Source organism: Neopsephotus bourkii, unplaced genomic scaffold (assembly GCF_033783945.1).
Source record: "Neopsephotus bourkii isolate Nb327-2 ecotype Australia unplaced genomic scaffold, CSIRO-AGI_Nbou_v1 NB_1433, whole genome shotgun sequence".
Taxonomy (NCBI): domain Eukaryota; kingdom Metazoa; phylum Chordata; class Aves; order Psittaciformes; family Psittacidae; genus Neopsephotus; species Neopsephotus bourkii.
The window spans coordinates 6,194,806-6,221,530 of record NW_026901910.1 but is presented as its reverse complement, the minus strand read 5'-3'; the positions used below and the strand labels follow the sequence as shown (position 1 = coordinate 6,221,530).

Genomic DNA, 26,725 nt, shown 5'->3' with positions numbered 1-26,725 from the left:
GGCTCTCTGGTGCCATACGAACCTCACTGAAGCTATTACAGAGCTTTTGCCCTAGATTTCATTGCAACTTGAAAATGGAATCTCTTTTATTCATGCTGGGCTGTCTCAATCGGCCATGACCAGCAGCAAGGGAATGGGTTTTTCTGCATAAGAGGAAACAAAGAGATGCTCAGTGTGGTTTTGCCACAGCCCTTCCAGGGGCACTCACCTCCTGCATTGGAATTCCATCATTTGCCCTCAGTTTCCCTACTCTATTCTGAAGATCAGAGAAACCTTTAAGCAAGGTTCAACTTTACTCTCCAAATCAAAGGCAAAACCTGGGATCAGGGGATGTACAGACTGGCGTTGGCTTAATTATGGTCAATTATGGCCCCATCCGTTTATTTTGTACCTTCTCTCCTACCGTGAAGTGTGATTTAACCACTTCAATTGGAACAGGTTGTTTCCTAGCTTGTGCTTTTCTAGTTTTGTTCTGTTCTTGATCAGTGTTTGAGATGAGCCCCATGAGCCTAAAAAGAAACACGGATAGACAAATGCCCAAGTAACCTTCAGCCCAATACAAGTAAAGGAATGCTCAGCCAGAAGAGACTTTCACCGACCTTCACTGCATTGAAAACAGAAGCCTCCACTAACCTGTCTGTTTAAAAACCAAACCCACCCCAAACAACCCCACAAGACTGCTTTTATAGCTTGGTATTTATGGAAAACCTTGGCAAAGTTAAACAGAATACATTAGTACAAACCTGCATATTATTCACAAAGATACAATGAACTCCATCAGAGCTGGATGAGGGGGATCATCTCCCCTTCTCTCGTTAGAGATGCCACTGTCACATTTAAAACTGAAACAGAAGCTTGCTGGCTTTTCGCATGAAGGCTGCCTTTGGTTCATGGTGAGACTCTATGTAGATTGTGCTCCTACAGTGCCCAGAGCTCCCCTCATTCAACCCTTTCCTTCCTCTCCCTTATTACAGGTATCTTGTAATAAAGATACCTGTAAAAGCAGCACAGAAAAGGAGTAGTGGATGGACAGAAAGTGCAAAGGAATGTTATGCTCACTACTGGCATACAGGTTAGAGGCAGCCAGTGACCAGCATGTGGCTCGCTTGAAGAGCATGTCTTAAGAAGGTAATCATGATGTAGTTCAATACAGCAGTGGTAATGTCTGAATTACACAGAGAACACCAGGTTATTGCTGCCTCATTCTTATTTTCCCTTTCCTTAGCAAAAGGAGAAGTGATGCCACTTAGCTTAGGCAAAACAAATGCAGCAATGGCATATCCAGCGAGGCCCCAAGGAACCAAAGCAGGTTAATGCAGAACACTAGAAAATAACACTGACAGTCCAAATCGTCAAGTATCCAAAATACTGTATCCAGGAAAAGTTAAGACAACTCAATTCATATTGGAAATACAAGAACACTACATTATGCTACATTAAAAAAAACTCCTAAACCACAGCATAGTTCTAGTGTTGCATCCGCATCTTGCAGCCTTATATTACCCAATGCTGTTCAATACTATCAGCATGTTTCCAATGAGTCTCTCTAAGCCAAGAGAATCACATGTGTCTTCTTTCTCTTACCACCTACAGAGAAGTTGCAACTGCCACTACAAAAGTGCTTTTGTATTGAGCTTTTGCTTTCCCAGCTCCAGGAACAGTCGCCCTGGCTCTGCAGCTTGAACCTGGAAAGCTGCTGTAGCTGTCACACCGGGTTAGTGCTTTAGGGAGCTTGCAGAGGGGTAGCAAACGTTGAAGTCACTCTTGTCACCTTGGTGGGACTGAATCCAAAAGCCATCCCTGGCTGTTTCTTGCAACACCAAACGCAAAGTGTTGGTCACTGGCAAGAAAACTATGGTTTATGTATAAAAAAGTTGACAGCTCCTGCCATAAATGTACAAAAACTATCCCTGAGTGACTCTGTTCTGTGCCTGTAAGACCTCTTGTGACAAGGAAATTGCTGAAGCTAGCTGAAGAGGAAGGAGATGCTGTTCCACCTGCAGCTCTTTAGCACACTCTGCAGTAATACTGACATGCTCTGACAGTACCAGACTGGAGCAAGGTTTGAGCTCCTCTCTGTAGCTTGAACAGTAAAAAAATAGTCCCATTCCTGACCCACTGCTGGCATCACCTATTTACACTGGCAATAGAAACATTACCTTTTCTGAAGTAACCAAAATAGATCTTTCTTTGCCCAAAATTGAGGCTGTGGGATTTTTACAAAAGGAAGGGAGAAGGTAAAAAAAGCTTGAAAATATCTCAGTGCCTTTCCTGGCCTCCTTCCCCCATGGAAGTATTTGGCTTTAATTTTCCTGAAAGGGATGTCTCAGCACACTCTGCCTCCACTCTTAAGCCTCTTTCCAGCACCAGGAGACGCAAGAGGCAAGCCTGCTTTGTGCAGATTAGACTGAGGGGTTACCTGCGTCCAGTGAGCTCTCTATAAAGCAGCGAACAGAAGCAATCCTCCTGGCCTGATGCTGCCTGCTCTCTCCTGTTAGACAGAGGAACAAGAAGGTAAGTTTACAAGAGGGCTGAGAGCGTTAGTTGTGTATCGGTACCTGTTGCTGCAGGCTGGTCACATCCCCTGTTCTGCACCAAAGTCGGAGCCAAAAGCACAAGACAATCACACACGTGTAAAAGTCACCAGGCAGGCCTGGGCAACCAGCTGCTGAGAGGAAGATTCCCCCCTGAAGTCCATCTATTGCTGTATCAGCACCTTTTTTTGTCTACTAGTAACGCCTACTAGTAACGTCTACTACACGTTTACCTAACGCTGTTCCTCTGGTGGGTTTGCACATTGTGGCTGTGTCCCTGCAGCACAAAGAGAAGGCAATTCCACAAACTTCCACAGCCCGCAGTCTCTTGGGAAGCATTAGAAGGCTTCCTTAGTCCAAGGACAGGTATAGGTGATCCTGCTGGTATCTCCGGAGGCAGGGGAGACGCAAGTTGGGCAGTGAGGAGTTACTTTAAACTTTGGCAAAGAAAAAACAAGATACAGATAGGTAGCTATTGAGTTCTGGTGTGTTCCAAACTCTTCCAAGCGCACTTAATTCATCCTTTGCTCTTGCTTCGGGTTCCTGGAGGAGGTATTTGCACGCTTGCTTTTGCTGGTTTGTGAGACTCTTGTGGCATCTTAGATGACGAATGAAGACTTGTGCCTGAAGTCACCCTGCAACAAAACAGTGCTGGATGGAGGGAGGATCTAGCACCTGCAATGTGCCCATGAAAGGTAGCTCCAATCTGTGTCACTACCAGGATCCTGTCCCCCTTCAGGCAGGTAAGAAGGAGACACCAGTCACTGGCCAAGGGCTCCTTTTCCTGCTGTCCAACTCACAAGGGACTTTCTCATTCCCTCCTCAGCATCTCTGCTACGAGGGAGAGGCTTTTTCTGCTCTTAATCTTAGTGATCTATCCAAATCCCAGAATGGAAATTCTCTTGTAACAGCATCGTGGCCTGCCCACTTAATCCAATGAAACTCATCCTAAGGGGGTCAAGCCATGAGATAACGGAGGGAGAGCAGAGCTGCATTTGATAGCTGTTGGCATCAAGCCACTCAAGGCAACTTAAACTGTTCATCAGTTCTAAGGAAATGACTCAGCCTTCACCCTTCTGTCTCCTCTCTGTTCTGCATCCTTGGTTCTGAGTGGTGCTCATGTCTAAGAAAGCCTCTAGGTCCTAAAAAAGCCAGTAGTTCTCTGCCCACCCCCTTCCTCTCCTAAACAGAGAGATGTTAAATGCAAATCATTTGTTACCTCATCATCTGTCCGGATATAGTTAACGCCATCAGGCTTTGCTGGAGTCTTGTAGCTGAAATAAAGGGAAAGATCTCATTTCTGGGACAAGAACACTGCAGGATTTTGGAGGGGAGGACAAAAATCAGGACAGGACTCGTGCTGCAAAGCAGCATTTAACATGAAATGGTGAGAAGCTTGGGTTTCCATATATTATCTCTTCTACGGGTTCAGTAAGGACATCAAGGCTTGTTTCTGATGCTAATGCTGTTGGTTTTAACATTTTAATGTGCATTCTAAGAGTTAGTTTTAATCCCAAATTGAGCTTCTCACCATGAGTGAGATTTCCTGTTGAGAGCCTACTCTTCTGCATACATTTCCTATGCATGTCTTGATGCTTTTAACTAATGGTGCAGTGAGCTCTGTTCATACCATTGTAGCCCTCATTATGCCAACAGCACGTAACCCCTTGGCCAAACCCCTGCAGGCTTTTAATTGTGCTGGTCCCCCCTTCCTGAGCAAAGGCTGAGGATCTCAGAGCACAACATCCACTCCTCTGCCTGCTCTTAGCAGCAAGCCCAGGAGGAGCCAAACCAAATGCTCCCTTAGGCAAATAAACCTTCAGCATGGTGCAGGGCTGACAGTGGGGGATTGGATGCTTTAAGAACTGCTTGGCCTCTACTCTTTGGGAGGAAGCGAGGAAGAAATATGTCTGAGTCAGGCATCAAAACACCCTTTAACCACCACTTTCTGGCACCTTCAGACTCCTTCATGCAGGCTGTGAGACAGGGACTTGTCTAAGGACACTCTTACCTTTCCCCGCTCTCTTTGCTGTTTGCAAAGTAACCCCTTCTGTAGGCACAGCAGATACCAAGGGTGATGAGCACCAGAACCGCGAGGACCACCAGGACCCCACCGATGATCCCTCCAATGTTGAGGTCATCTGGCAAAGAGAAGCCATCGATTCACATTTAGATTTACATACACTAAAATGACATCTCTCAAGTATTGTAAGTAATGCATAGGGAACTGATTCCAAGACTAAGTGTCACGGATCTGAACAGTGTTTTGATGTTTCCTTGGATTTTTACTTAGCTTTTCCTGTGTTTGGAGCTATGAGAAAGCAGGAAAGACACTTGAGGATATCCCCCTTCTTTCCCTATGGTGATGGCAACTTATTTATGGGGATCTATTAAGCAGCATTGATGTAGAGCCACTCACAGACTTCCATCTCCTGCTCCTCACACTTGGCAAAGCCGGCATCGTTGGTTGCTATGCAGGAGTAACGGCCTGTGTCCCCTTTGTGCACAGCATGGAAAACCTGGCGAGGAGGGAGGAGGATGTGAGAAACAGAAGGCACTGCGAGGGCATAAGCATGGGTAAGCTACGCTCCCAGGCGTCTCAGTGAGCTGTGAGACATCTCCTTCTAAAAAGGCAGGAGTTTAAAACCAAACACCAGGATCTTCCAGCTTCCCAACTCACCCACCTCCTACACAACCTTCTTCATGTTAGACCTCCCTTGACAGCCATGCAATGGCCTCGTACTCCCCCAAGCAACCCATCCAGCAACCGAAGCCTTGCTGCTGCGTGCCAGGGCATTACCAGAGTGCCTGTGCTGGGGTTGAGGGTGTAGGAGGAGTTGTGGAATTTGGCATTGGATCTGGAGTCTGGTGATAGAGGTTCACTGTTGCGGTACCAGCTGTACGTGGACTTGGGGTAACCTTCGCTCTCGTGGCAGTGAAGAGAGGCTGTCTTGCCAACAGGGACAGCTTTAGGCACAGTGCATCGAGGAGTCATAGGCTTCACTGTGGGAAAGACACAAACCATGGGAATGCTGCTTGCTAAGGTGCTACAAAGCCATTAAAGCTGCCCTTATTCCCAGCTGCTTTTAACCCAAACGCAGAGGGTTTGGACTCCGGAGAGACCCAGAGCCTTTTCTGTTGGGCAAGTGTCTGGATTTATAGTGGTACCTTGGACTGTGAGCTGGATGTTGATCTCATCGATGGTTTTGGTATCAGCAGGCGCTGCCACTTCGCAGCGGTACGTGGCAGTGTCCATCCGGGTGGTGTTCTTGATCACCAGCGATGTCCTGCTCAGGATCTCTGCACGAGTCACAAAGTCCCCTGAGGCACAGGAAAGGGACAGAGATGTTTCAGGGCAGTCACACAGACCGGTTTCAGGGTCTGAATTAACTGGCTCAACTTGGAGCCTGGAGAACCACCTAAAAGGAACCTAATGCTTGGAGTTAAGAGCTTTCACCAGTGAGCACAAAGGGAACCAACGCTACTAAGTGAGAGGATGAACTCTAGAAGGCACCACTTCAATCTCCAATCACAGCAAAACTGAACTTCCAAGAGCCTTAAGGTCTCGTCTCCTTTGGAAGATTCATTTGGATGTGGCTGTGGTCCCATCTAAAGCACTGGAGTGTTTCCAGATGGAGTTAAGCCCTTATGGCAGTGCTGGGTTTGAGTTTCACCATCAAGCCAAAGAGTGCTTCGAAGTAGATGCCATATGGAAAGGTGATAAAAGACAAGCGTGTCATATGGGAAGATAGAAAGGGTCAGTGTCTGGTCCTGAAAGCTCAGACACCCAGTGACCACCAGCCATTTATGGCCAGAGCTCCTACCTTTACAGCTTTGTGCTCAGCTGTATTGTTTCTGAGGCTGCTTGGGAGGCTTCAGGACAACAAATCTCCTTACCCTGCATTTTATTGTCGAAGAACACATAAGAGGTTTCCCCATCCCGGATCTTCTTCCACTCGATTCTGGGATCTGGTGTTATGGTGGATTTGATGATGCAGGAGAGCTCAACACCTACCAGGAGAACGAAAGGACACAGAGATTAATAGGAACCAGATGTATTTTTGCTCTGCTTTAAGCAGCCTCGCAGAGTGTTTTATTAGGAGATGCTGCCCACGAAGCAATGCCTTTCATCTGCCTCACAAACAGAAACACTGCTGGCTTCCAGGAGCTATCGGGGAAGATGGATCTTGGCCAGCAAAAATAACAGTTGAACTATGGAGAGAAATGAACACACTGTTCTCTGCGGGCTCTAACTTATGGCAAACAAGCCCTTCTGACAGGGTGAGGCCAGAGCACTGTCCTGCTGCTAATCAGAGCCCACCACATGAGGCGGGGATGCAGAATCTCCCTGGGTGGTGTCTGGGGATGCACTAAGGACCACAGTGCCTGGGGATAACTGCAGCAAACCCAGTCCCTTTGAAGCAGGCATTGTCACCTCCATCTCCCCTACAGGAGAGGGCACTGCAGCAGGCTGAGGGGTGCTTCACCCACTATCCCATTGCACATCTATAGGAGAGCCAAGCTATCACATGATTCCCGACCTGCTTTCCAGTGTATTAACTGCAAGGCAACTGCCATTCCTCCTTTTGGGATCCAGTTCAAAAAAGCACTTAGGGAAACGCTTTGCCAGTGGCTTGACTTCAATAAACCATTTCCATCAACGGCTTGGCTAAACAGGGAGCTCCAGACATCTTCTTCAGCACTTTTGTGACTCTCAGGCTGCCTAAGCCCCCAGGAAACCAAGATACCACAAGCCAGAAGCAAGCTCTTTCCCCCCCACTTCTTTGCACTGAAGCCAGGACTCACTCTGGAATTCCTGCACCACGGGCTTGGTGTTGCTGGATGTCAGCTCCACAGCCAAGAGCCTGTAGCCTGGAAAAGCAAACAGAAGGTAAGGAGCAATAGCACAGCTCATAAGTGACCCAGCTGGAAACTTGCTGGTGTAAATAGAGGGAAAGGGAACTGGAGTTAAAGGGAATACATCGTCAGGTGTTTCAGGTGTTGAGTGAACCAGGGAAGGACTGGGATTCAGGAGGAAACTGGGTGTTGTGGTGGTTGCAAAGCCCATTAGCCCATGGTATTCTCAAAAAAGGCTGATCAAAGGAGGACAATACAGGAGGAGGATGCACGCTACAACAGGGGAATGCCAGGGCCCCACATGCAACTCTGCTGTCCAGACCTCATCAGAAGCTGCCTCTTGAAGAAGGGAACTGTGCCACAGAGCACTGACACATCCCCTCTGTTGAGCCTCTGATCCTCTCGGGTACTCTCTCTGGGGTTGGGATCCTCGCTTGCTCCCTTGTGAGCACACACGGATCCCACTGATCCCAGCAAACCACCCTGGGCTCATCACTAGAGGACGCAGAACAGCCTTGGGTCATGTTCTCAACACCACCATAGGGCACATCACACAGACAAGGTATTTGGTTGTTTCTGCTGTGAGATTCCTGCTTCTGGGACCAAGAGAGCTCAGTGTGGAGATCCTGGCTGGCACAGGTGACCCTGCTAATGCATTTAGCTCAGTCTTCCCAAAAGGGGGAAGCTGGAGGTCCTCCTTGGCCATGGAGCTGCACCACAAAGACCTCTCCAAGACCTGAAGCAGGAGATGACTATGGAGCTGCACGGCGCCTGAAGAGCCACGGAAGGTGGCGTGCACAGCATCCGCCTGGTCTCTGCTATCCTGTATGTGTTCCTTTTGGAAAAGCCAGAGAAAGATGGGAGGGAAAAGGTTCCTTAAAGGAAACCCGTGTTGGGTTTTTGTTACATGTTTTTGCTACACATTTTTGCTCACACAAGATCTGTTTCGAGCAGAACCGTGTCCCTTCATGCAGGTGAGAGTCCTACTCATCTACTAGAGCTACAATATAAGTGTGGTTGAAGGTGGGGACAGCAATAGCCCAGTGTTGTTGCTCTGAAGGAGTTACAAGTAGAAGTATTCACTCCAAGACAGTGAGACTCCATCAGGCTCCAGCCATTCATTCCTCAGGAATTGCTCATAGCCGGCGTTTTCCCACCCAGTAAACCCAAGAGATTTAGGCCTATCCCTGAGGGATGACAACAGATTTCAGACAGAAGCCGAGCCCTTGGGGTTCTGACACTATTACATGTATTGACTGCAGGCAGAGATCAATGTGGCTCCTCAATTCACTGCTGAGACAGTTATTCTTGTGTGCGTGGCAGAGGAGCACACAGGAGCAAGGAGCATGCCCTAAGTCACAGGAGAGGAGCTGAGCACCTTCCTGCCTCTTGTTATCATTCCTTTTGGGGTTCCTTGTCCCCCAGTCTCCCTAGGGCTGATGGAACCTGCACCAAGGCAGTGCTTCCCAGCTGCTCAAGGAGCCAGAGCATCTCTGCTCTTCCCATTTCCCTGCTGTTGGCACACTTAGGGTTTGCTTGGTTTAAATCCTCATTAGTGGCCAATGGCACCTTGTAAACTGAGTATTCCAAAGACGTTCCTTTAGGCCTCTTTGAGCCCAGTGCAAATAAGCAGCACAGGGTTTGTGTTATGGCAATCTCACTTCAAAGGCCTCGGCAGCCAGGATGTGGGGAACAGCCGGGCACAGGCACACATTCCTTTCGGGAGCAGCAGGCATGCCCCAACAGACGCACCTCCAGCTCTGTATGTGCTGCAGCTCCGAATCCTCACCAGCTCTGTATGTGCTCCAGGCTCGGGCACACATATGGTTGAATCCTAAATGCCATCAGCTCTCCAAAATGGAATCCAGGACAAGGCAGTGAAGTCTATAGCATATTCTTACGGCACTTCTTTCAGCCTCTGCTTGTTGCTGTGACTCATGGCATCTGAATCACTTCAAAATGCTACTCTGAAACTACAGCATCAGGAGAAAGCTTTACAGACAACTGCACTGCTAAACCTCCCTCTGCACTGGGTTTAAAGCCTGACCTTCCGTCTCTTCCATCCCAACCTCCTCTCTGTTTCAAGCAGAGCGCTACCCAGCGATGTACTGGAGGTGTTAGCCATGCGTTAGCACACTTACGCCTGCCAGCCTGGAGATGCCCCCCTGCCGCAGCCACCCTCGATGCTGGGAGCTGCAGGGGAAGCGGTGGTGACAAGGACAGTGCAGAAGGGACGATGAGAGCAGCAGGCAGCAGACAAGCCTTGCTGCTCAGGGCAGCCCAGCACTGCCCCTGCCTTGCAAGTGATGTGTGCGTGCGGTGGGGAGGAAGCAAAGTGTTCCATGTGGGAAGCCTCCAGAGGGAAAGCAGACGAAGCCAAGGCAAGGAAGGGGGGTGCAGGCTTCTGCCATTGGTTTGGTTGGAGGAAATCACCGTAAACCATCAGGTTTAGAAGCATCTGGCCTCAAAATACCCCTCCTTTCGTGTCAGTGCTTCAGGCTCTTTACCCTCCCTCCTCTTTCCCCCCAGCACATCTCTGTGATTCCATGCTTGTGCCCGTGTGGACAAGGTGATGTAGGCAACACAGCAAACAGGACTGAGGTACCAAAATGTGCCCTCTGGTACATTTTGGGATAACCAAACCCCCTTGGGTTTTTTTCTGTCCAACTTTCCCTTAGCTGGAGCTTTGGGAATAGCTTAAGGGGCTTAAACCCCAAGGAGCTGCCTTTATGCTTGCTCTGGCATCATAAAGTTGATGATGACATCACCAATTTCGGGCTATTAACCCAAAGTTTCAGGTTAAAAACCCCTTCCAGGGAGCAGGCAGTTGGATCCTGCTGGTCAATGACTGGACCGAGCTGCCTGCCTCTCTCTTATCCCAGTTTCCCATGCAAGCCAAGCCTGACTCAGGGGTGGGCTGCCCTTCTGGAGAACAATGTAGATGTGCAGGGAGAGATTAGCACACAAAAGCTGAGGAGTGTCTCCATTCAAATCAAGTAACAGATGGACCTGGTCTGTGTGGGAGCTGATAACGGGTATAAAAAGGCCATCACCAGGCTGTGGCCGGGCAAAAGCCCCACTCAGGCATAAATCCCCAGTGCTCTCAGAGCTGCCTATGTAAAGCTTTATTTTTACCAGCCAGCAGGACTGATTTTAGATGCACGGCTTGTACCTCGCAGTGAAAAGGGTGCCAGCTCTCTGACAGACACCTACAAACAGAGATGTGCCCGCCTGGGCAGGGAGCATGAAGCATAATTAACCTAGAGGAGGCAAATGCAGCCTTAGAGAGCAGGGTTTGGCGTTCCAAGTGGTTCTGCCTTTTGCTTTTCTCCTCTTTTAGGTGGCTGATGGCACTCAATCCTTCCTTATGCTGATAATAAAGGAGTCTGGTGGTGTTGGCAGGACCAGGAACCCCCAGGACAAAGTTGCATGGGAGCCCATGGAGTGTTTGCAGCCATCTGAAGATGTGAGGATGTCACATTTCACCCTTGATTCACTCTCTTCCTGCACTAGAGAAGGCAAAGGAGATGCCTGTCTGCAAGCAGGGTACATGCAGTTCTGGACTGCAATCTTAGCCTGTTTAAATCTCCAGATTTAAATCTCCTGATTTAAACTAGCACCTTACAGACCTGCCTGTGCTTGCTGCAGATAAGGTCCTGTATTAGCATACGAGCCATGCACAGGCTTTTTCCCCTCCTTTTCCTTTCCCCCTCCCTCTTTGGACAGGAGGATTTACTGTTCTACTCACAGCTTACACAGCCACACTCGAGAGTTGCTATCAAGGAGATATAGAGCTCTCTCAAGACAAAAGCCTCCCTGCAAAGCAGCCTCCTTCTGCAGACAAACATCCCTCCTCTCTCCCATGCAGGAGATTCCATCACAGAATCATGAAGTGGTTTGGGTTGGAAGGGACATTAAAGATGATGCAGTTCCAATGGGGCAGTGACACCTTCCACAAGGGCTTCTGGAGGTAAGGATTGCACAATCCTTGGTTGCCATTGCTCATGGCACTGCAGGCTGTTTAGAGATAAGGTCCCACGTATCTGCACCCTCACAGAGACGAGACAGCTTGTTCCCAAGATGAGATTCACACACCACCCACTTGGCAAATCCTCAGCCCCATGCAAGGAGGAGGCACCATGAGCCGCGCTGCAGAGCGGTCTCAATAAGAGGAGTTCAACTTATTCATGGTCTTAGCATGAGTCTGAGCTCTTGGCTGGACACGTTGAGCTTGGACCTTGTCCACCAGCAGGTTCTCGTGCTCTGTTCCCCCTAAAGGAGCACTGATGCTGTAGGAGGGAGCCTGGGATCATGGCTGGCATCCTGGGAAGAAGGTTGAAGGGCACAGCACACCCAGTCCCTTACTGGAACAGCTCTTACCTCCCAGAACAGACATGGATCAGGAGGCCAAGAGCCAGCTCCACAGAGGTATCTGAACGCTGTTGACATCAAGGGAGAGATGGGCAGTTAATACATGCAACTGTGCATGCCTTGCCCAGCATCTCAACCTGTGCATGGACTGGTCTCAGCTCTCCTCTTTTCCCAAGCTCCTTCCCTGAGTTTTGGCTCTTCTCCTGGGAAGGACTGAGCGTACGTGCAGCAGGGGAAGGAAGCAACACTTGGGTGGATGAGTAATACCTAATCTTGAAAGAGATTAAGATGGAAGCAGCACGGGCTAGAGAGTTCCCAGCATGTCAGACTGCCTCTCTTCCTGCAGGGTATTTTAGACCATCTTCGGCTCAAAGGAAAGATGGAAAGAGAATTCGCCCCTCAAAATCTGGGAGAAGGAACAGAAAGGGAATGGGGCAGAAAGCTACTGCGGTGCATTAGATACCACTAACCAGGGGATGAAGCCTTGCCAGCTTATTCTGCCTCTGAGGTCCAGCCCCTCACACAGATGCTTTGCAGTGTTAGGCTGATCTCAAAGCTGTGTGGCTCTGAGGGGAGGCCACAAGAGAGCCTCTCATTGCCTCTGCACTAAGGCTTTTTGGCAAAAGCCATTAGAGAAATAAGGCAAGAAGGAAGCACTGAGCTCACTTGGCTGGGAATGCAGCAGCACAGTTGTGTTGTACCAAGTGCTGCTCCTGCCATTCTCATTAACAAATGGACAGCACAATTACAGCTTCAAACTGGGCTGGTTCCCAGCCAGTCCACACCATGAGCACGAATTCATTCACACAAAATGGGATGTGAGGGGAGCTCAGCTCATCCATTCCCCTGCTTTAGGGCATGGAACACAACCGGCTGGGTCCCTCAGGTTCCCACCTGCAGTGTTGGCTTTTGGTGACTTTCATCTCTGTATGTACCTCAGTCCCTTCAGGTCCAGTGTCCCCTGCAACTCAGTAAGGATGTACAGTTCCAGCTCACTGGAGGGAGCACTGAGGACCAGGAAGTCAAAGGAAGAGTAAGGAACACAGCATCTCAACCCACAGTGCCCATACCCTTCTGTGATCTGCTGGCTGGATCAGAGCACCTTGCAATAGCAAAGGCTGGGAGCAAAACTGGTGAGCACAAGAGTGGAAATATCTGCACAGGGCAGACTTGAAACCAACCCTTCCTCCCTATTCCCACTTGCCTTCTTGCATTGTTTCCCTAGCCAGCCCCAAGAGTTGCCACGCAGGCACATCCTACGTTATTTCTCACTTCAGCAAGTCCTTTTCCTCCCCAAAGTGGCAGATGCTGGTACCAAATTAGTGCCAAGTGGGAGGGAACCAGCAGATAACTGTGATAAGGAGCCAGGGGCAATGGTCTTCTTCCTGTCCTCTCCCTTCCTCCCAGCAGGGCTCTGGTTGCAGCAGGCACGATAATGGAAGTCTCCTTCAATTCAGCGCCATGGCAGGGATCTGCGGCCTGGATAAGGGGGACAGAGTGAACTCTGAAGGGAAAAGTAAGGGGAAAGGGGGCAAGTCCCTTTATTTTAGTCTTGTGTGGGAATGTGACTCAGGGATTGCTGAGGAGCTCATAAGCCCAAGTGACATTTTCCAGGCTGAGCGCCAGGCCGGATCTCAGCAGGTATTTGACTTCAGGAGGAGCTGGGGATGCTCCAGACCTGCCTGACCCTGGCTCTGGAGCAGGACACATCTATCAAAAGCTGCCTGAAATGCAAAGACAGGAAATAAGAGGATATGCTATCAGCACCAGGCTCTGCCATGCACTTTGGTGTCTGGCTCTGTCCCAGCCATCAATACAGAGACTCGCAGGGTTTTAGCCTATAATCCTCTATTTCTCTGTCTGTGACTCTAATCTCTTGATCCTCTGTCCTGCCCCAGCTTGACCAACAAAACGCAGACCTGAAGTTCTGCTTATCAGAGAGCAAGCGTGTCATCTTCCTGTGGAAAAGGGGAGTTGGGAAGACAGCGGGAGCCATCAGAGCCAAGAGAAGGGAACAGGAGAGCGCGTGAGCAAGCACACAGAGGACTCCTTTATGACAAGGCTGAAAACAGCTCTCGGGTTGAGGACGTGATTTCCAGCTTTACAGTGTCTTTTTTGTGTGTCTAATTCCAGTCTCGGGTGGAAAGCAGTTGTCTGTCTCCTGTGTAGCACAAAGCGTGTACAAATGAGCACGGCAAGAGCCTGATGGCAGGCACCAAGGGAACATTCACATCTGCCTATGAGCGTGCGACCAAGAGCCTGTGAAGCCGCTGCCGTCATTCCAGGCGGGAGAGGTGGGGCTGTCTTCCATAAGGCAGCCTGGAAGCGCTGGAACAAAGGATGCAGATCCAAAGGGGAAGAGGCATTCTGCCTGCAGACATGTGAGCTGGGGCAATGCTATTCTAGGGGCAGCCCTGACTCACACGGCCAGATTTGAAAGGACTTCCCTTGTTAGCATCAGCCTGAGCACAGGCTGCGAACCTGCCTGGGGAGATGTGCTGCACGCTTCAGGAGGGATCGTATCCTTGGGAAGAGCAGCAGGGAATTAAAGGGAGCCCAAATGAGCTCCCAGACAGACGAAGATGGGAAGCTTGACAAAGGGCACAATTAGGAAGATGATGGAATAAAGGGAAGAGGGAGGAAAGTAATGCCCTATCAGAGCAAAGAGCGAGGGGCAAAGCCATTCTGGCTACTGCCACCCTGGGCTCCTGGCCAAGGCAAGCAGAGCAGAGCAGAAGTGGAGGGGTTAAAAGATGGCTTGTGCTGGGGAAGCTGAGTTCCCCACGTCTCTGGGAACTAACTTCTCCCAACCCCTGACTTGTTTTTCTCCTTCAGCATCATCTGCTGCTATTTTTAGCAGAGAATTCTCTCAGCTGAATGCTCCCAGTTGAGTCCCGGGCAGAGGCCCTCTTCCCATAGACACAGCCCTGCAGCACGCACTGGTCCCCAGCTCAGCTTAGCTCTGGTTTGTGTCCTGCTGCCTTTGGGGTTTAGGTGTCCCTCCAAAGCCAAAGGGGGACAACCCCACCTCCCCCCCCCCCCTCCCAGCACGCTGCAGGCATAAGAAATGCACTCCCAGCCCCTAAAAGCCAGGCTGCAATCTCAGAAGCAGCTAAAGAAGAGGGAGGGGAGGAGTGGACTTGGTTTAAGTGCTTGCAGGAGTATGAATGGCCAAGAAGGTGGGAAGGAGATAGAAAGAAGTGATTGGGCTGACTTTAATAACAGGATCTGCTTCTCAGCACTCAAATCTCTTTGGATTCCTTCCAGTTCCTCCAAGGGAAACCGTGGAAGCCTTTTATTGTTCATAAAAGTTGCAACTAAAATCAGACTGGATAAAGCTGAAGGAAATACCTCTCAGAGGACAACCCTGCCTTGGCTGCTGGAAACAAATGAGGTAACTCCCTTCCTCTTCACTGGCTTTCTTGGGGGCTTTACTCCTCCTTAGCCCAAATGGCTCATCAGTCCATCACTCCCTTCCCTTAGCTCCAGAGCAAGCTATGTGCAAGCAATGTCAGTGAGCATCACAGGGTAGCGATGCTCAGAACCTCCTTTATCTCCACCTTGATTTCACACCTGCCTGCCACACATGGGGTGTAAATCAAAAGGCCAGACCAGGGCACAGGGATGGACAAACAGGAACGAAGCCCTGGCTTCCCTGTGCAGTTAAAGCTGGGTGACCTGCGAGGATCAAGCACTCTGGAGCCTGTGAATGAAGCAGCATCAGTTGGTTGCAGCAGAGCCACAGTCAAGATGGTCCCTCTAACAATGGCCCCTTCTTGGTCAGAGGATCTGTGGCCTGTGTGTCTTGGAGCCGTGTCAGTGCAGCAAACAGCTTTGGAACATATTTGTACTCCCCGCAGCAGTGCAGAAGCCAGCCCAGACACACAAGAGCAAGCTGGGCTCCTTTCTGCTCCTCGCCTCGGTGCCAAGTTTCCAGCTCTGCTTGAAACCTGTGGCCGAGGGAGAGGACGAGGCAGGGTAAAGAAACCCTCTGCTTCCAGTCTGTGTTTGCAGGGATCTGCAGCTGGGTGCGGGAGAGGGGAGCCAGACTGCATCAACACTGCAGCTCAGAGGGCCCCATGAGGGCTAAACCTGCCTTTGCCCTTCTCCCCAGCTATGCTTTAATGGGGCTACGAGCAGCGCTCACCTGGACACAGCACAGATGCTGCACAAGGGCTTGTCCCGACGCCAAGAGGATCCCAGGAGCCCAGGGTTTCTCTCCCGACCTTCCCATCCGCATCCCAACACATGGGCACTTAACCTCCGACGCTCCTTTGGAAACGCTGTTTCACGGATGAGCATGTTTCCCCCTCACATCTGCCCCCTGCTCACATCAGATGCTGCCAGAGCATCTCTCTCCTGGCTCTGCTCCCAGCTGAAGGACACAATAGGCGTTTGGATGCAGTCTCCACTTCCCCTCCCTGACAGCCTGGGGGCCATGGCACTGTGCTCTGAGCACAGCTTGCCAGCCAGCGACACATCCCTCCCGATCATGGCCTGCCTTTTCCTCCCCTCCCAATGGAGCTGAACCACTGCTACAGTTGTTCCTGGCCATGCAGGGCAAGTCCCAGCAGCATCCAGCCAAGAGCCAGCCTGATCCCTCTCCCGACGCTGCTAGAACTGATGACATCCTGGATTCCCAACCCTGCTGCCCAGGGCGCTGGGTAATGGACCCCTCCTGTACCTCTCTGCCATGGAAACACACTCCTGGCCTTCCCCTTGGTCACTCCTAATAGCATCTATGTGCAGTTGACTGCTGCAGGCACAGAGAGGAGCAGTTCCACCGTGCAGGAGGTTCGACAAGGGTTCAGCAAGAGCTGGCTGGGATTCTGCTGGAGAACCATTGTTCTGTGTCTCTGGAAATAGCTCTGCTGCATCCTGGAGCCGTGCAGCCTGTCTGGCACCGCTTGTGTGCTTCAGAGGCAGCAACAGAGGGGGAGAAAAACCTGTCTGTGCACCCTTTACCTTCCATGGGCTCCCATTGCCACATCAAAGCACTGCCTCAACCAAAGTGGGCAAGCAGCAATCCCCAGCTCCAGCCAGAGGCAGACACATCCCATCGTGCTTCATCTTTAACCCAGCCCCTCCTGACAACAGGAGGAGAGGCAGGATGCAAAATCTCATTGCAGGCACATCAGGAGATGTTTCCTGGCCTCCCATCACTCACACGGGAGCTGTGTTCTTGCTGCTCAGCATCCAGGTACAAGCAAAGCCTCCTCCCAGCACTGTGCAAACCTCCAGCTCCTTTCACAAGCAGCCCTCAGACCACCCTGAGACCTTCCTATGGCACCCAAGGGACCGGAGCTCACCCAGAGCAGCTTGCCCAGTGTGAAGCAGTGGGTCCCTATCAGAGCAGGACAAAGTCACAGGAGCTCAAGGGTGCAGCAGCATCAAGCATGGACCACTCTGCAGCCACCATGAGAGCAACATCGAGCTTATTGTTTTAATAAGGACCCTTTGAAACAGCTTCTGTGTGAGAGGCAGCTGAGAAAATCCAGCCTGGCTTTGTTCTGTCTGGGGCAGAACCAGCCTTTAGTTAGCAAACCGCTGTTAACAGCCCTGTCTCATTAGTCAGTGTTTAGGGACCCAGGCTGCCATTGTTCGGAAGCCTGGCATTGCAGGCAGAGCCTTGGTAATGAGGCCTCCAGGAGATGATTCCTCCTGACAGCCCCACAATGACCTAGAAATCCTACTTAATTCCCTGTCAGGGAGGTGCTGGGGCTGATTGGAGAGGGATGCTGCAGCCTCTGCTCTCACTGCGGGCTCTGATGGGTAGCAAAGCTGCCCCCGTAAAGCAGAGGGGAGGCCCCCAGGCTCCTCGCTATGGTTTGTAGCCTCATCTGCAATCTGTGTTTAGCACAAAGGTACAGGCAAGAGCAGGCACCTGGAAACAGCCTGGGCTCCTTTGAAGCCCCCTCAAAGCAGCACCTGGATGTGGTCTTCTCAGTGCAATAGGCATCATCTCCTCTGGATCATGCCCGTGGCAGGGGGCTGGAATCAGATGATATTCCAACCCAAACCATTGTATGCTTGCCTGCAGACTGTGCCAAAGCCAAGCTCCCTGCCTCAAACAGCTCAACCTTTACTGGTGTTCCCAGGCCTGGAGCAGCTCACCAACAGCATCCAGCAGACTGCAGAAGCCGACTGGAGTGGCGCAGGTATGGATGTGGGATGAGCAGCAGCTCTCTGCCCTATTCCCTGGGGGCTGGCACAGGCTTGGGCTGCACACACAACTGCTTTCAAGTGGTTTGCTTCCAACAAGCAGCATGTGTGCGTGGTTGGGAACCTCTAGGCTGCATGGCCAGAAGATGAGGTAGGCTGGAATGTGGGCTGGATACAGCTGACCTTGAAGACCATCCCCTATAAAGACCCTTCCAGGCATGTGCTTGGCAGCTGCTTGAGGCAGGAATGCAGGAGCTGAATGCAGTGTCTGTTCAAGAGGGGTCTGAGGGCTGCCCCCCATGTGGGGCTGGCGCTGATGTGCAGAGGAATGCATCGTGTGCACGGCTGCTCATCCCCAAGTGCAAATGTGGGGAGGGCCCGGCTCAGCCCCACACAGGCTCTGCTGTCGGGAAGGAAACCACCAGCCAAAACAGCGTCTAGAGACAAGGCCCTCCAATGTCAGCACCAGAAGGAGGGCTCTGAAGGAGAAGCCAGCTCACTCTGCACCAGCTCTGCTGGCACAGGCAGAGGATGTGCCTCGGAGACATGAGGAAAAGCCATATGCTGAGAAAGCAAGGACCAGCTTTATTGTACCCGCCTGTGTTCCCAGCAGAGATGTGCTTTAAAGCCTGCCTTGCGAAGCAGGAGTCGAATCCAAAGGTGCCTCTTCCTCGCTGTCATCCCCTCACCAGTTATCTCCAGCCTGCTCTGTGAGCCAGGAGATGAAAGGATCATAACACCACTTCTCTTCCCCCTTCAGAACACGCTTACAGCTTGCTGTTGAAGAGGAGGACACTGGAGCCTGGGGAAGCAGCTGTAACTACTGCTTCTTAGCGAGGGCCCCAGGAAAAGGAAAGCAGGGAGGGAGGAAAAGAGGGAAGCCTTTGTAGCAAAGATGTCCAGAAGATGACAGATGTAAGATGTATGGCATGCGTGTGAGGATGCGCCAGGAATTGAAAAGCTCTTGGGAAACATTTAAGCAGCCAAATGATGGGATGTTTGTCACCAGAGCACAAGAAGCTCCACAGACACGCTCCCCTCAAGCGTGCAGTGTTACAGCCAACAGCAGGGATCCCCTTACGTGCTGCACGCAACCCAGCTCCAACAGTTGAGGTCAGGTCACCACACACCCTCTCCCATAGAGCCTCCTGCTTCATCTCTGATCTTGACACCCATCTCCCCCCTCTGCAGAGCTACTTGTGACCAGGGTGAACCCGGGTCCAGCTTCCCTTTGTCATTCCATAGCTGAGTCAAACCATCAGAGCAGCCAAACAGGATCTGGTCCAAATACTTGCAGGAGGAGGAGGCTCCAGGAGCCTGCAGCACAGCACCAGCAGAACAATCGCTGTTGTTGCTGAGGTGGGCAAGGAGCATGGCTCATCACAAAGCAAGCCCCCAGTCCTCCCATGCGGGAACACACTGGGCTCTGGAGCCCCCTCTGTCCCCTGGCAAAGCCCCAGTGCTCCAGCCCTGGATGGAAGCTCAGCTGTTGGCTTGGAGAACTGAGGCGCACTTGGCAACTGGATGCACTGGGGCACCTCAGAAGCTGCTGCCAGCCCAAATGCACACTTCAAAGGGCTTATCTCGCCCTGCTGTGTGGGAGGGATGTGGGTGAGGACAGCTGGGTGCTGGCCAGGCCCACCGGAGCATTCCCAGTGGGAGAAGAGAGAACCTGGTACCTGGTTGAGCCTCCCCTGCAGCACGCACAAGGCAGCGCTCCAGGTGGAGCTCCCTGCTCCGATGGGATGTGGAAAACTGGCTCAAATGAAGGGGAAGCGCCAGCTGTATAAGGATGCTTCCCAACTCCAATAGTTCTGCTTGAGGGAGAATCAGGAGGTGATCACAAAGTGCTCTGCCTTTAATCTCCACATCACCAGTTCAAAGGCAGCTCCATCAGCATTGACCAAGCTGAAGCCAAGTAATAGCTGTTTGTTTGTGCAAAAGGAATGAGATAAGCCATTGCTCCTTGAGAAACCAGCCCAGCCCCATTGACGTGCTCCATATGCAACCTCAGCAGAGTAGCTAAGACCAGAAAGGGAACAAACCAGCTCCTCTACTGGAGGAGCTACTGGATCAACAGGGAGATCCATGGTTGAAGCCAACAAGTTGGCTTCAAGACCAAGACCAACAAGATCCATGGTTGATCCATAAGTTGAAGCCAAGTTGTTTCATGCTGCATGTGTGTTCTGTTATCAAAGCACAGACCACTCAGGCCAACAGGGAGATGTGTATTTATGACTGCCTCCACCTCTATTGGTGGTATCTGAACCCCTCACCACCAACAACCCACCCTTCCAAGGACGGGAGGCACCGGTGGCCATAGCATCAGGGATGATCCAGAGGTACAAGTCACTGCTGGGGCTTCCCTTGCTAAGGTGTTACTGATGCACAGGACCTTGCTTGCAACAGAGAAGGTGTTTGCCAGGCTCTAACACAACAACGTGGAGTGTAAAAAGCAGTATTCCTCTTTGGGCTTCTGCAGAGATCAATGCAGAGGGAAAGGAAGATGAAAGCACAGATTTAAGTGTGTATTTAAGATCCTTTGCGGGGCTAACAGCAGTGAGTGATGAATTGGTCCTTTGGGTGCCTGTCACTGAAGGAGGATGCTAATTGTTACAGTGAGATTTCACTTCTTTCCCTTTCTTTTGACAGCCTCAAGCAATGACAGACACCAAGCCATGAAACAGAAGCTCCTGTCATGCAGGTAAGAGCAGTAACATCTCTCAAGGCCTTTGCTTTCCAACCATCACATCCTAGATTTTATCCATGGCTCATCTTGGTCCAAAAGATCAAGCAGAGCCTTGTTGCTGTGCAGACACAATCACTGTGCCCATAGCTGTGTAACAAGCTCCACTCGAGTGGCTCTGGGAGAGGTGGGATGTGGCAGGAACCTTTCCCTTAGGAATACAAAGCAGGAGTGCTGCGCAGAGCACTGCTGGCTGTGGTAAAAGGTGAGATTGGCTCCCATATTCAGACTTACTTTGGATATGTGGACTATTATGGGCCCCTTCAGCACCCATTGAAGGACTTCCACCTGTGCTTCCCCTCACCATCCCCCCTTTCACCCTCCAAAACAGAGTCTAAACCTAAGTGCCCCTGGTTCACATCTTCCTGTCAAGTGCTGGCCAATTACAGAAGTCATTTCCCCAAAGTTTATTAAGAGCCATGGGTGTTAGAAGCAGCTTAGTAATGGGACCAAATCCCCTTCGACCTCAGTGGATTTCTTTGGCTCAGCACAAAATCTTTCTTAGGCCACCAAAATATACTTTTAATGGTGTGGTTAAACCCCTGGAAATACTGCTGAGCATCCTCAACTGCCACCTCTTAGCCCTGTGCCAAAGATACAGCAAGTCCCTGGCACAAAGCTCAGCATCTTCACATGAGCCAGCTGTGCCCAAATGAATCCTGAAGCGCCTTCAAAAGGTGCTGATCTCAGGTTTGTGCTGTAATCAGGTACACTGATGGGGGGGGGGGTAGAGTGCCCTGGCTTTAACTCCCAAATCCCTCGGATTTATGACTTAAAAAAGAAAAGAAAACCTTGAGCATGAGCTGAACATGATTTAATTTCATCTACTGCTGAGCTGGAACCTTCATTTCCCCTTGTAACCACCTCTGTGCTAAGCCCTTTGCTCCAGCCCATGAGGGGCAGGCACTACACAACCCAATATGTTGTATTATTTATACTGACAAGTGATTTGGGCATGACAGAACAATTCCCATCATGTTTCTGAGCTCACCTCAAGTACCTGTGGGCTGTCGGGTTGCAACTTGTATGCAGCTGGGTTTTAGGTAGGTGATGCCAGCCCAGTGCGGACTGGACTCCCATTAGAGGGCACCCAGCAACCCATGGGAATCCTGTTCTCGGGAGCAGGGGGAATTGCAGAGATGGGTTTTATCCTTTGCCAACTCCCATTTATGATTTTCCCTTCTGCTTTTGCAGTTCTTTTCTCTACCTGATTCGGACCATGCACCAAAGCAAATCCCTTCCATACTCAACACAGCAGAAACCCTTCAGGCCCGGTGAGGAACACCCTCCGTAGACCTTATTTCTTGCCTTCCTAAGGCCTGGCTTAGGATGCTGCTCTAATAGGAGCCAGAAAGTCAGTGGAAGAGGGGATAACAGAACCTCAGCTGGCTGTTCTTGTGCAGGACACAGCTCCAGTATCCACCTCCCCCAGTGCTTGTCCCCAGAGGAAGCCTGCTTGACCTCCACTTATCTCAAAGGAGGAGCAGAAGCTTGTTAGCCTCATCCTAATGAAGTCCATGGAGTACTTTGCTGTCCTGTTCCCCGCAGATGAACTCTTCTGCTTGTAAGCCTCTACAACAAGAATGAAACGCTCCAAACAGCACCTCTGACCCCAGGTTAATGCTGTGGGTGTTGTTAGCACTCGGAGGAGTCATAAGCAAACATTGCCCTGAGCTTTCCAGCCAAAAGGAGAGTCCAGTTTTCATGTTCTTGTTTGTTTTACTGAAACTGAAACCTCTGGTTTCCAGCAGGAGCCCAGCAGGTATTTCCTCTGCCTCAAGCACAGCTATTGACAGAACTGCACCCAAACAGCAATCCAGCCCCTTTGGGTGAATGTGGAACTGCGTCCAGAACATTCACTAGCGCAATTAAAGCCATTAACTGGTTCTTAGGCCATGTCTCAGCAAAGGGATGGGTTTCGTTGCAGGGTACACACCCCCTTACTTCTCCACTACTCAGAACTGATGCTTTGTGGTTGAATTTGGGGTTGCTCCCGTGTCTCCTAAGAACAGGATACCCCCTGGGGGTGCAGAGGGAAGCAAACAGCCCTTACCAATGGGGAGAAGATGGTGCACTTCAGCTTCCAGTCGATGGAGAAGCCAGATTGAGAATGCAATTATCCTAATGAATTTGCTATCACGGATACATCTCTTCTTCAGCAGATGAACAGTTTCAAAGCAGGCCACCAGCTTGTAGGCAGAGAGCAGAGGAGTCAGGATCCTGTTGGATCCTAACTCCCTCCCACCACTCCAGGTGTGCTCTGTAAGGAGTTCAAGGCTTGATGGAATTAACTGTGAAGCATTAGCTCTAAATATACAACAGGGAGGCCAGTTCTGCTCCAACACAGCAGGAGCAAGTGCTTTACCCTTTGGAGATGGATAAAGTTAGGGGCACGCTGGCAGGAGACCCAGAAACCACCTTTTGCCCTGAGTTGTGAAGCAATGCAGGAGCTCCTTCCACTGTATTGACTTGTTGAAGGTGAGGTTTTGGCACCACACCGTGTGTTCCTGGTGCTCATCCTCAGTGTGTGGCCAGATCGCTGCAACCCAGCTGCAGCAGACCCGGAGTTCAACTCGGAGAAGGAAAACAAACAGGACAGTGAAAGAAGCCAAGTTCAGCAGCAGAGCAGCAGCTCCTTCTCCTCGCTAAAGAAAACACATCTCACTCTTTAATCTACTTGTGCTCCAGTACCCAAGTCATTCCCCAAAGTATTCCAGGCAAGAGGGAATGCACTGGTGTCACGTTCTCTGTCAACAGCTGTAAAAGGGATGCGCATCCAACCACCCTTTGGTGGTGATGCCAGATATTTCTTACCCAAATAGGAACACCAAGCCCTTCCTAAGAATTTTTGGAAGAGGTTCTTAAGCCTTTTGGCTCTCCAAGCTGTTTGTGCTGGTTCTATGCTGCCTGTTGGAAAGAAAGGAACAGTGCAAATACTCCTTCCCATCAGAAAATACCAACAGCGCGACTGACAACGCTGCCACCGAGTGCTTTTTGGCACTGACAGCTGACTCGGAACAGTTGCTGGTGGCTGGGACAGATGGACTTCAGAGAGGGGAAGAAAAGGGAGAAGGAAATGGGAATTGCTCTGGAGAGTTTGAAAAGCACGTTACCAAAACCTCACCACTGAATCAAAGGCAGATTTGAATGTATTGAGCTTGGAATGAGCCAGGGACTTGCTGAATCTCCCCACTGAGGAGTACATCGACCTGGTTTGGTTTCAACTTGAGAGGATGGGGAAGGGCTCAACATCCAAACCTTTGTTTCCACGGGGAAGCTTGCATTGGAGGTAGGGCACGACACTGATGTCAGCTGGAAGCCCCACTCTCCATCACTGACGCCAGTCTAATTATGACTGTGGCATTTCCCTGATGAGCAGAGTCTTTACATGCTTTCAGTGCCTGGAGCTGGGTAAGCACTGAATGCTCCATTGGCTCCATGGCAAGGCTTTAAGTCTGTGAGCAAGAGTAAGGGCTGTTCTGGGCAATACCACCCTAGGAGGAGGCAATCCCTGCTCTGCACCTCCTATGGGCTCACCAGCACCTTCTAGCCTAAACCATCCAGGTTCATTTTGCGCCTCAGCATCCCAGCATCCCATTAACTTCCTTTAGTGCCTGGTTTGTTCCCAGGAAGTCTGCTGGCACCAAGCACACCCTCACAGTCATGCTCCTATCCCACTGTTCAACACCAACCCTGCAGGCCTCAGTCCATGTTTCATTTCATGTGCTGCTCACAGCACAACCTTCGCTTAGTCCATCAGAGTGGGACAAACTTCTTTATTCTCAGCCCCACTCTCCTGCACTTAGGAACCCAAATTTGAAGTCGCTGGAAGTCACTTCCAGGATGAGGCACTTGGATTTGGCCACAACCCTTTGGATTTAAATGCAGAGCAAACTCCGGTATCGCTTGGTTTACTGGCCAGAGAAATGCTGTCAGGCAGAGGTGTGAAACGAGTGGGGTTTGTCTGGCTAAAGCAATGCAGGAGTGTCTGTAGCTCACTCCAGCTTTGCTGTCTTTCAGGCCAGATTCAACGGGACACTCAGCACTGAGTGCACTACCTTGCAGACTAACTGTATGGAAAAGGTGCTTTAAGTCTGTGCTTTTTCTCCTTCAAAGGGAGCACCCGGATCCAGAGTCAGCACTTGGAACACACCGTGATGCTCCGGGATCAGGCATCCCGATTCCTCCTGCCGCAACCATTTCTGCCCCAAACCACAGTTAAACCAAGTGAACAACAGACCGTGGAGTGCGTGGCAACCATCTCCTCGCTGCAGATGAGATGTGAAAGAAGATGTTAGAGTCATCTCCTCACCGCTCCACTCACTCCTTTTGGGTAAAGAGTGCCCACATCTCCCTTTCTTTCAGGCTCTCTCAGTTACATGGCGAATTGCTTGATAAGCTGTTTGAGATACTCCAATACCCCTGAGTCTGAACTGACCCAAAGCAGCGATTTGTGTGTTGGCACTGCCCTGTGTGCTTCAGTGATCACTTGCTGCTTGTCACCCTAACCCCACTCCATCCATCCCCTTTCCTCCTCCTGCTGTCTGGGCAGAGAAAGGGGGAGGACAATCCAAGCCCACCGGCTGCTGTCCCCCTCCTCACCCCCCCCGCTATTAATAGCCAGACACCAAATGAGCCCAAATTCATTCCTGAGAGGAATTAGCAAATGTTTTTGCAATTAAAACTGCAAACATCCATGCGGGGCCCCCGGAACAATAGGCGCCTGTGCCTGGTCCTGAATAGGCACCAGTGTCCTCCCTGCCTGCCTGCCGAGCCTGCACATTCCTGGCACCCTCATCCCTGCTCCGGCTCCTTGCTGAGGGGGCTTTGGGGGATGTTTTTACCCCCCGCTCTCCCTCCCTCCCTCCCCGCCGCACCGCGCTCCCGGCGCCCGGTCCTTGTCCCGTCCCGTCCCGTCCTGCCCCTGCGTCCCGACGGGGTTGGAGCAGCGCATCCCTGCCGGGACAAGGCTCGGGGCAGCGCATCCCTCCTGTCCTCCCTCCCAGGATAAGGCTCGGCAAACGGCATCCTTCCCTCCTTCCCTTCCCCGCTCCCGGGACAAGGCTTGGGACAGAGCATCCCTTCTTTCCTCCCTTCCTCCCTCCAGAGACACGGCTTGGGACAGCGCGTTCCTTCTTTCCTCCCTTCTTCCCTCCCGAGGCAAGGCTTGGGGCAGCGCATCCCTTCCCTTTCCCTTCTTCCCTCCCGAGGCAAGGCTTGGGGCAGCGCATCCCTTCCTCCCTCCCCGGACAAGGCTTGGGGCAGCGCATCCCTCCCCTTTCCCTTCTTCCCTCCCGGGACAAGGCTCGGGCATCACATCCCTCCCCTTTCCCTTCTTCCCTCCCGGGACAAGGCTCGGGCATCACATCCCTCCCCTTTCCCTTCTTCCCTCCCGGGACAAGGCTCGGGCATCACATCCCTCCCCTTTCCCTCTTCCCTCCCGGGACAAGGCTCGGGCATCACATCCCTCCCCTTTCCCTTCTTCCCTCCCGGGACAAGGCTCGGGCATCACATCCCTCCCCTTTCCCTTCTTCCCTCCCGGGACAAGGCTCGGGCATCACATCCCTCCCCTTTCCCTTCTTCCCTCCCGGGACAAGGCTCGGGCATCACATCCCTCCCCTTTCCCTTCTTTCCTCCCGGGACAAGGCTCGGGCATCACATCCCTCCCCTTTCCCTTCTTCCCTCCCGGGACAAGGCTCGGGCATCACATCCCTCCCCTTTCCCTTCTTTCCTCCCGGGACAAGGCTCGGGTTTTTTTTTTTCCTCCCGGGACAAGGCTCGGGCATCACATCCCTCCCCTTTCCCTTCTTCCCTCCCGGGACAAGGCTCGGGCATCACATCCCTCCTCTTTCCCCTCTTCCCTCCCGGGACAAGGCTCGGGCATCACATCCCTCCCCTTTCCCTCCCCATCCGTTCCCCGCGGTGCCGGTACCGGGGCAGCTCCGGTGCCCGGGACTCACCGAGCAGAGGCAGGAGCAGGATCCGGAGCGCCATGATGGGAGGGAAGGAGTGCGGAGCCGCGCAGAGCCTGCGCACTGCCCCGCCGGCGGCCGCG

General features: G+C 51.5%; 1 protein-coding gene across 1 annotated transcript; it reads right to left on the bottom strand.

Annotated features, from left to right (window-relative positions):
- Positions 1 to 681: 681 nt before the first annotated feature.
- Positions 682 to 26,725, bottom strand: JAM3 (junctional adhesion molecule 3). The gene is made up of 9 exons (XM_061368580.1): positions 26,631 to 26,725; positions 7,341 to 7,406; positions 6,432 to 6,545; positions 5,703 to 5,855; positions 5,335 to 5,537; positions 4,954 to 5,053; positions 4,546 to 4,675; positions 3,754 to 3,808; positions 682 to 3,169 (listed from the first exon to the last, which is right to left on the bottom strand). Exons 1-9 carry the CDS (start codon positions 26,662 to 26,664, stop codon positions 3,134 to 3,136), a joined length of 891 nt encoding a protein of 296 aa, XP_061224564.1. The 5' UTR covers positions 26,665 to 26,725; the 3' UTR covers positions 682 to 3,133.

Bases quoted from the DNA above. Each gene is read 5' to 3' on its own strand.
- JAM3 (XM_061368580.1), bottom strand. From the start codon at position 26,664: ATGGCGCTCCGGATCCTGCTCCTGCCTCTGCTCG. The intron at 6,546-7,340 runs GTGAGTCCTGGC...TTCTCCTGGTAG, and splicing joins CGTGGTGCAGGAATTCCAGA to GTGTTGAGCTCTCCTGCATC. The intron at 5,538-5,702 runs GTACCACTATAA...TCTTTCCCACAG, and splicing joins CATCCAGCTCACAGTCCAAG to TGAAGCCTATGACTCCTCGA.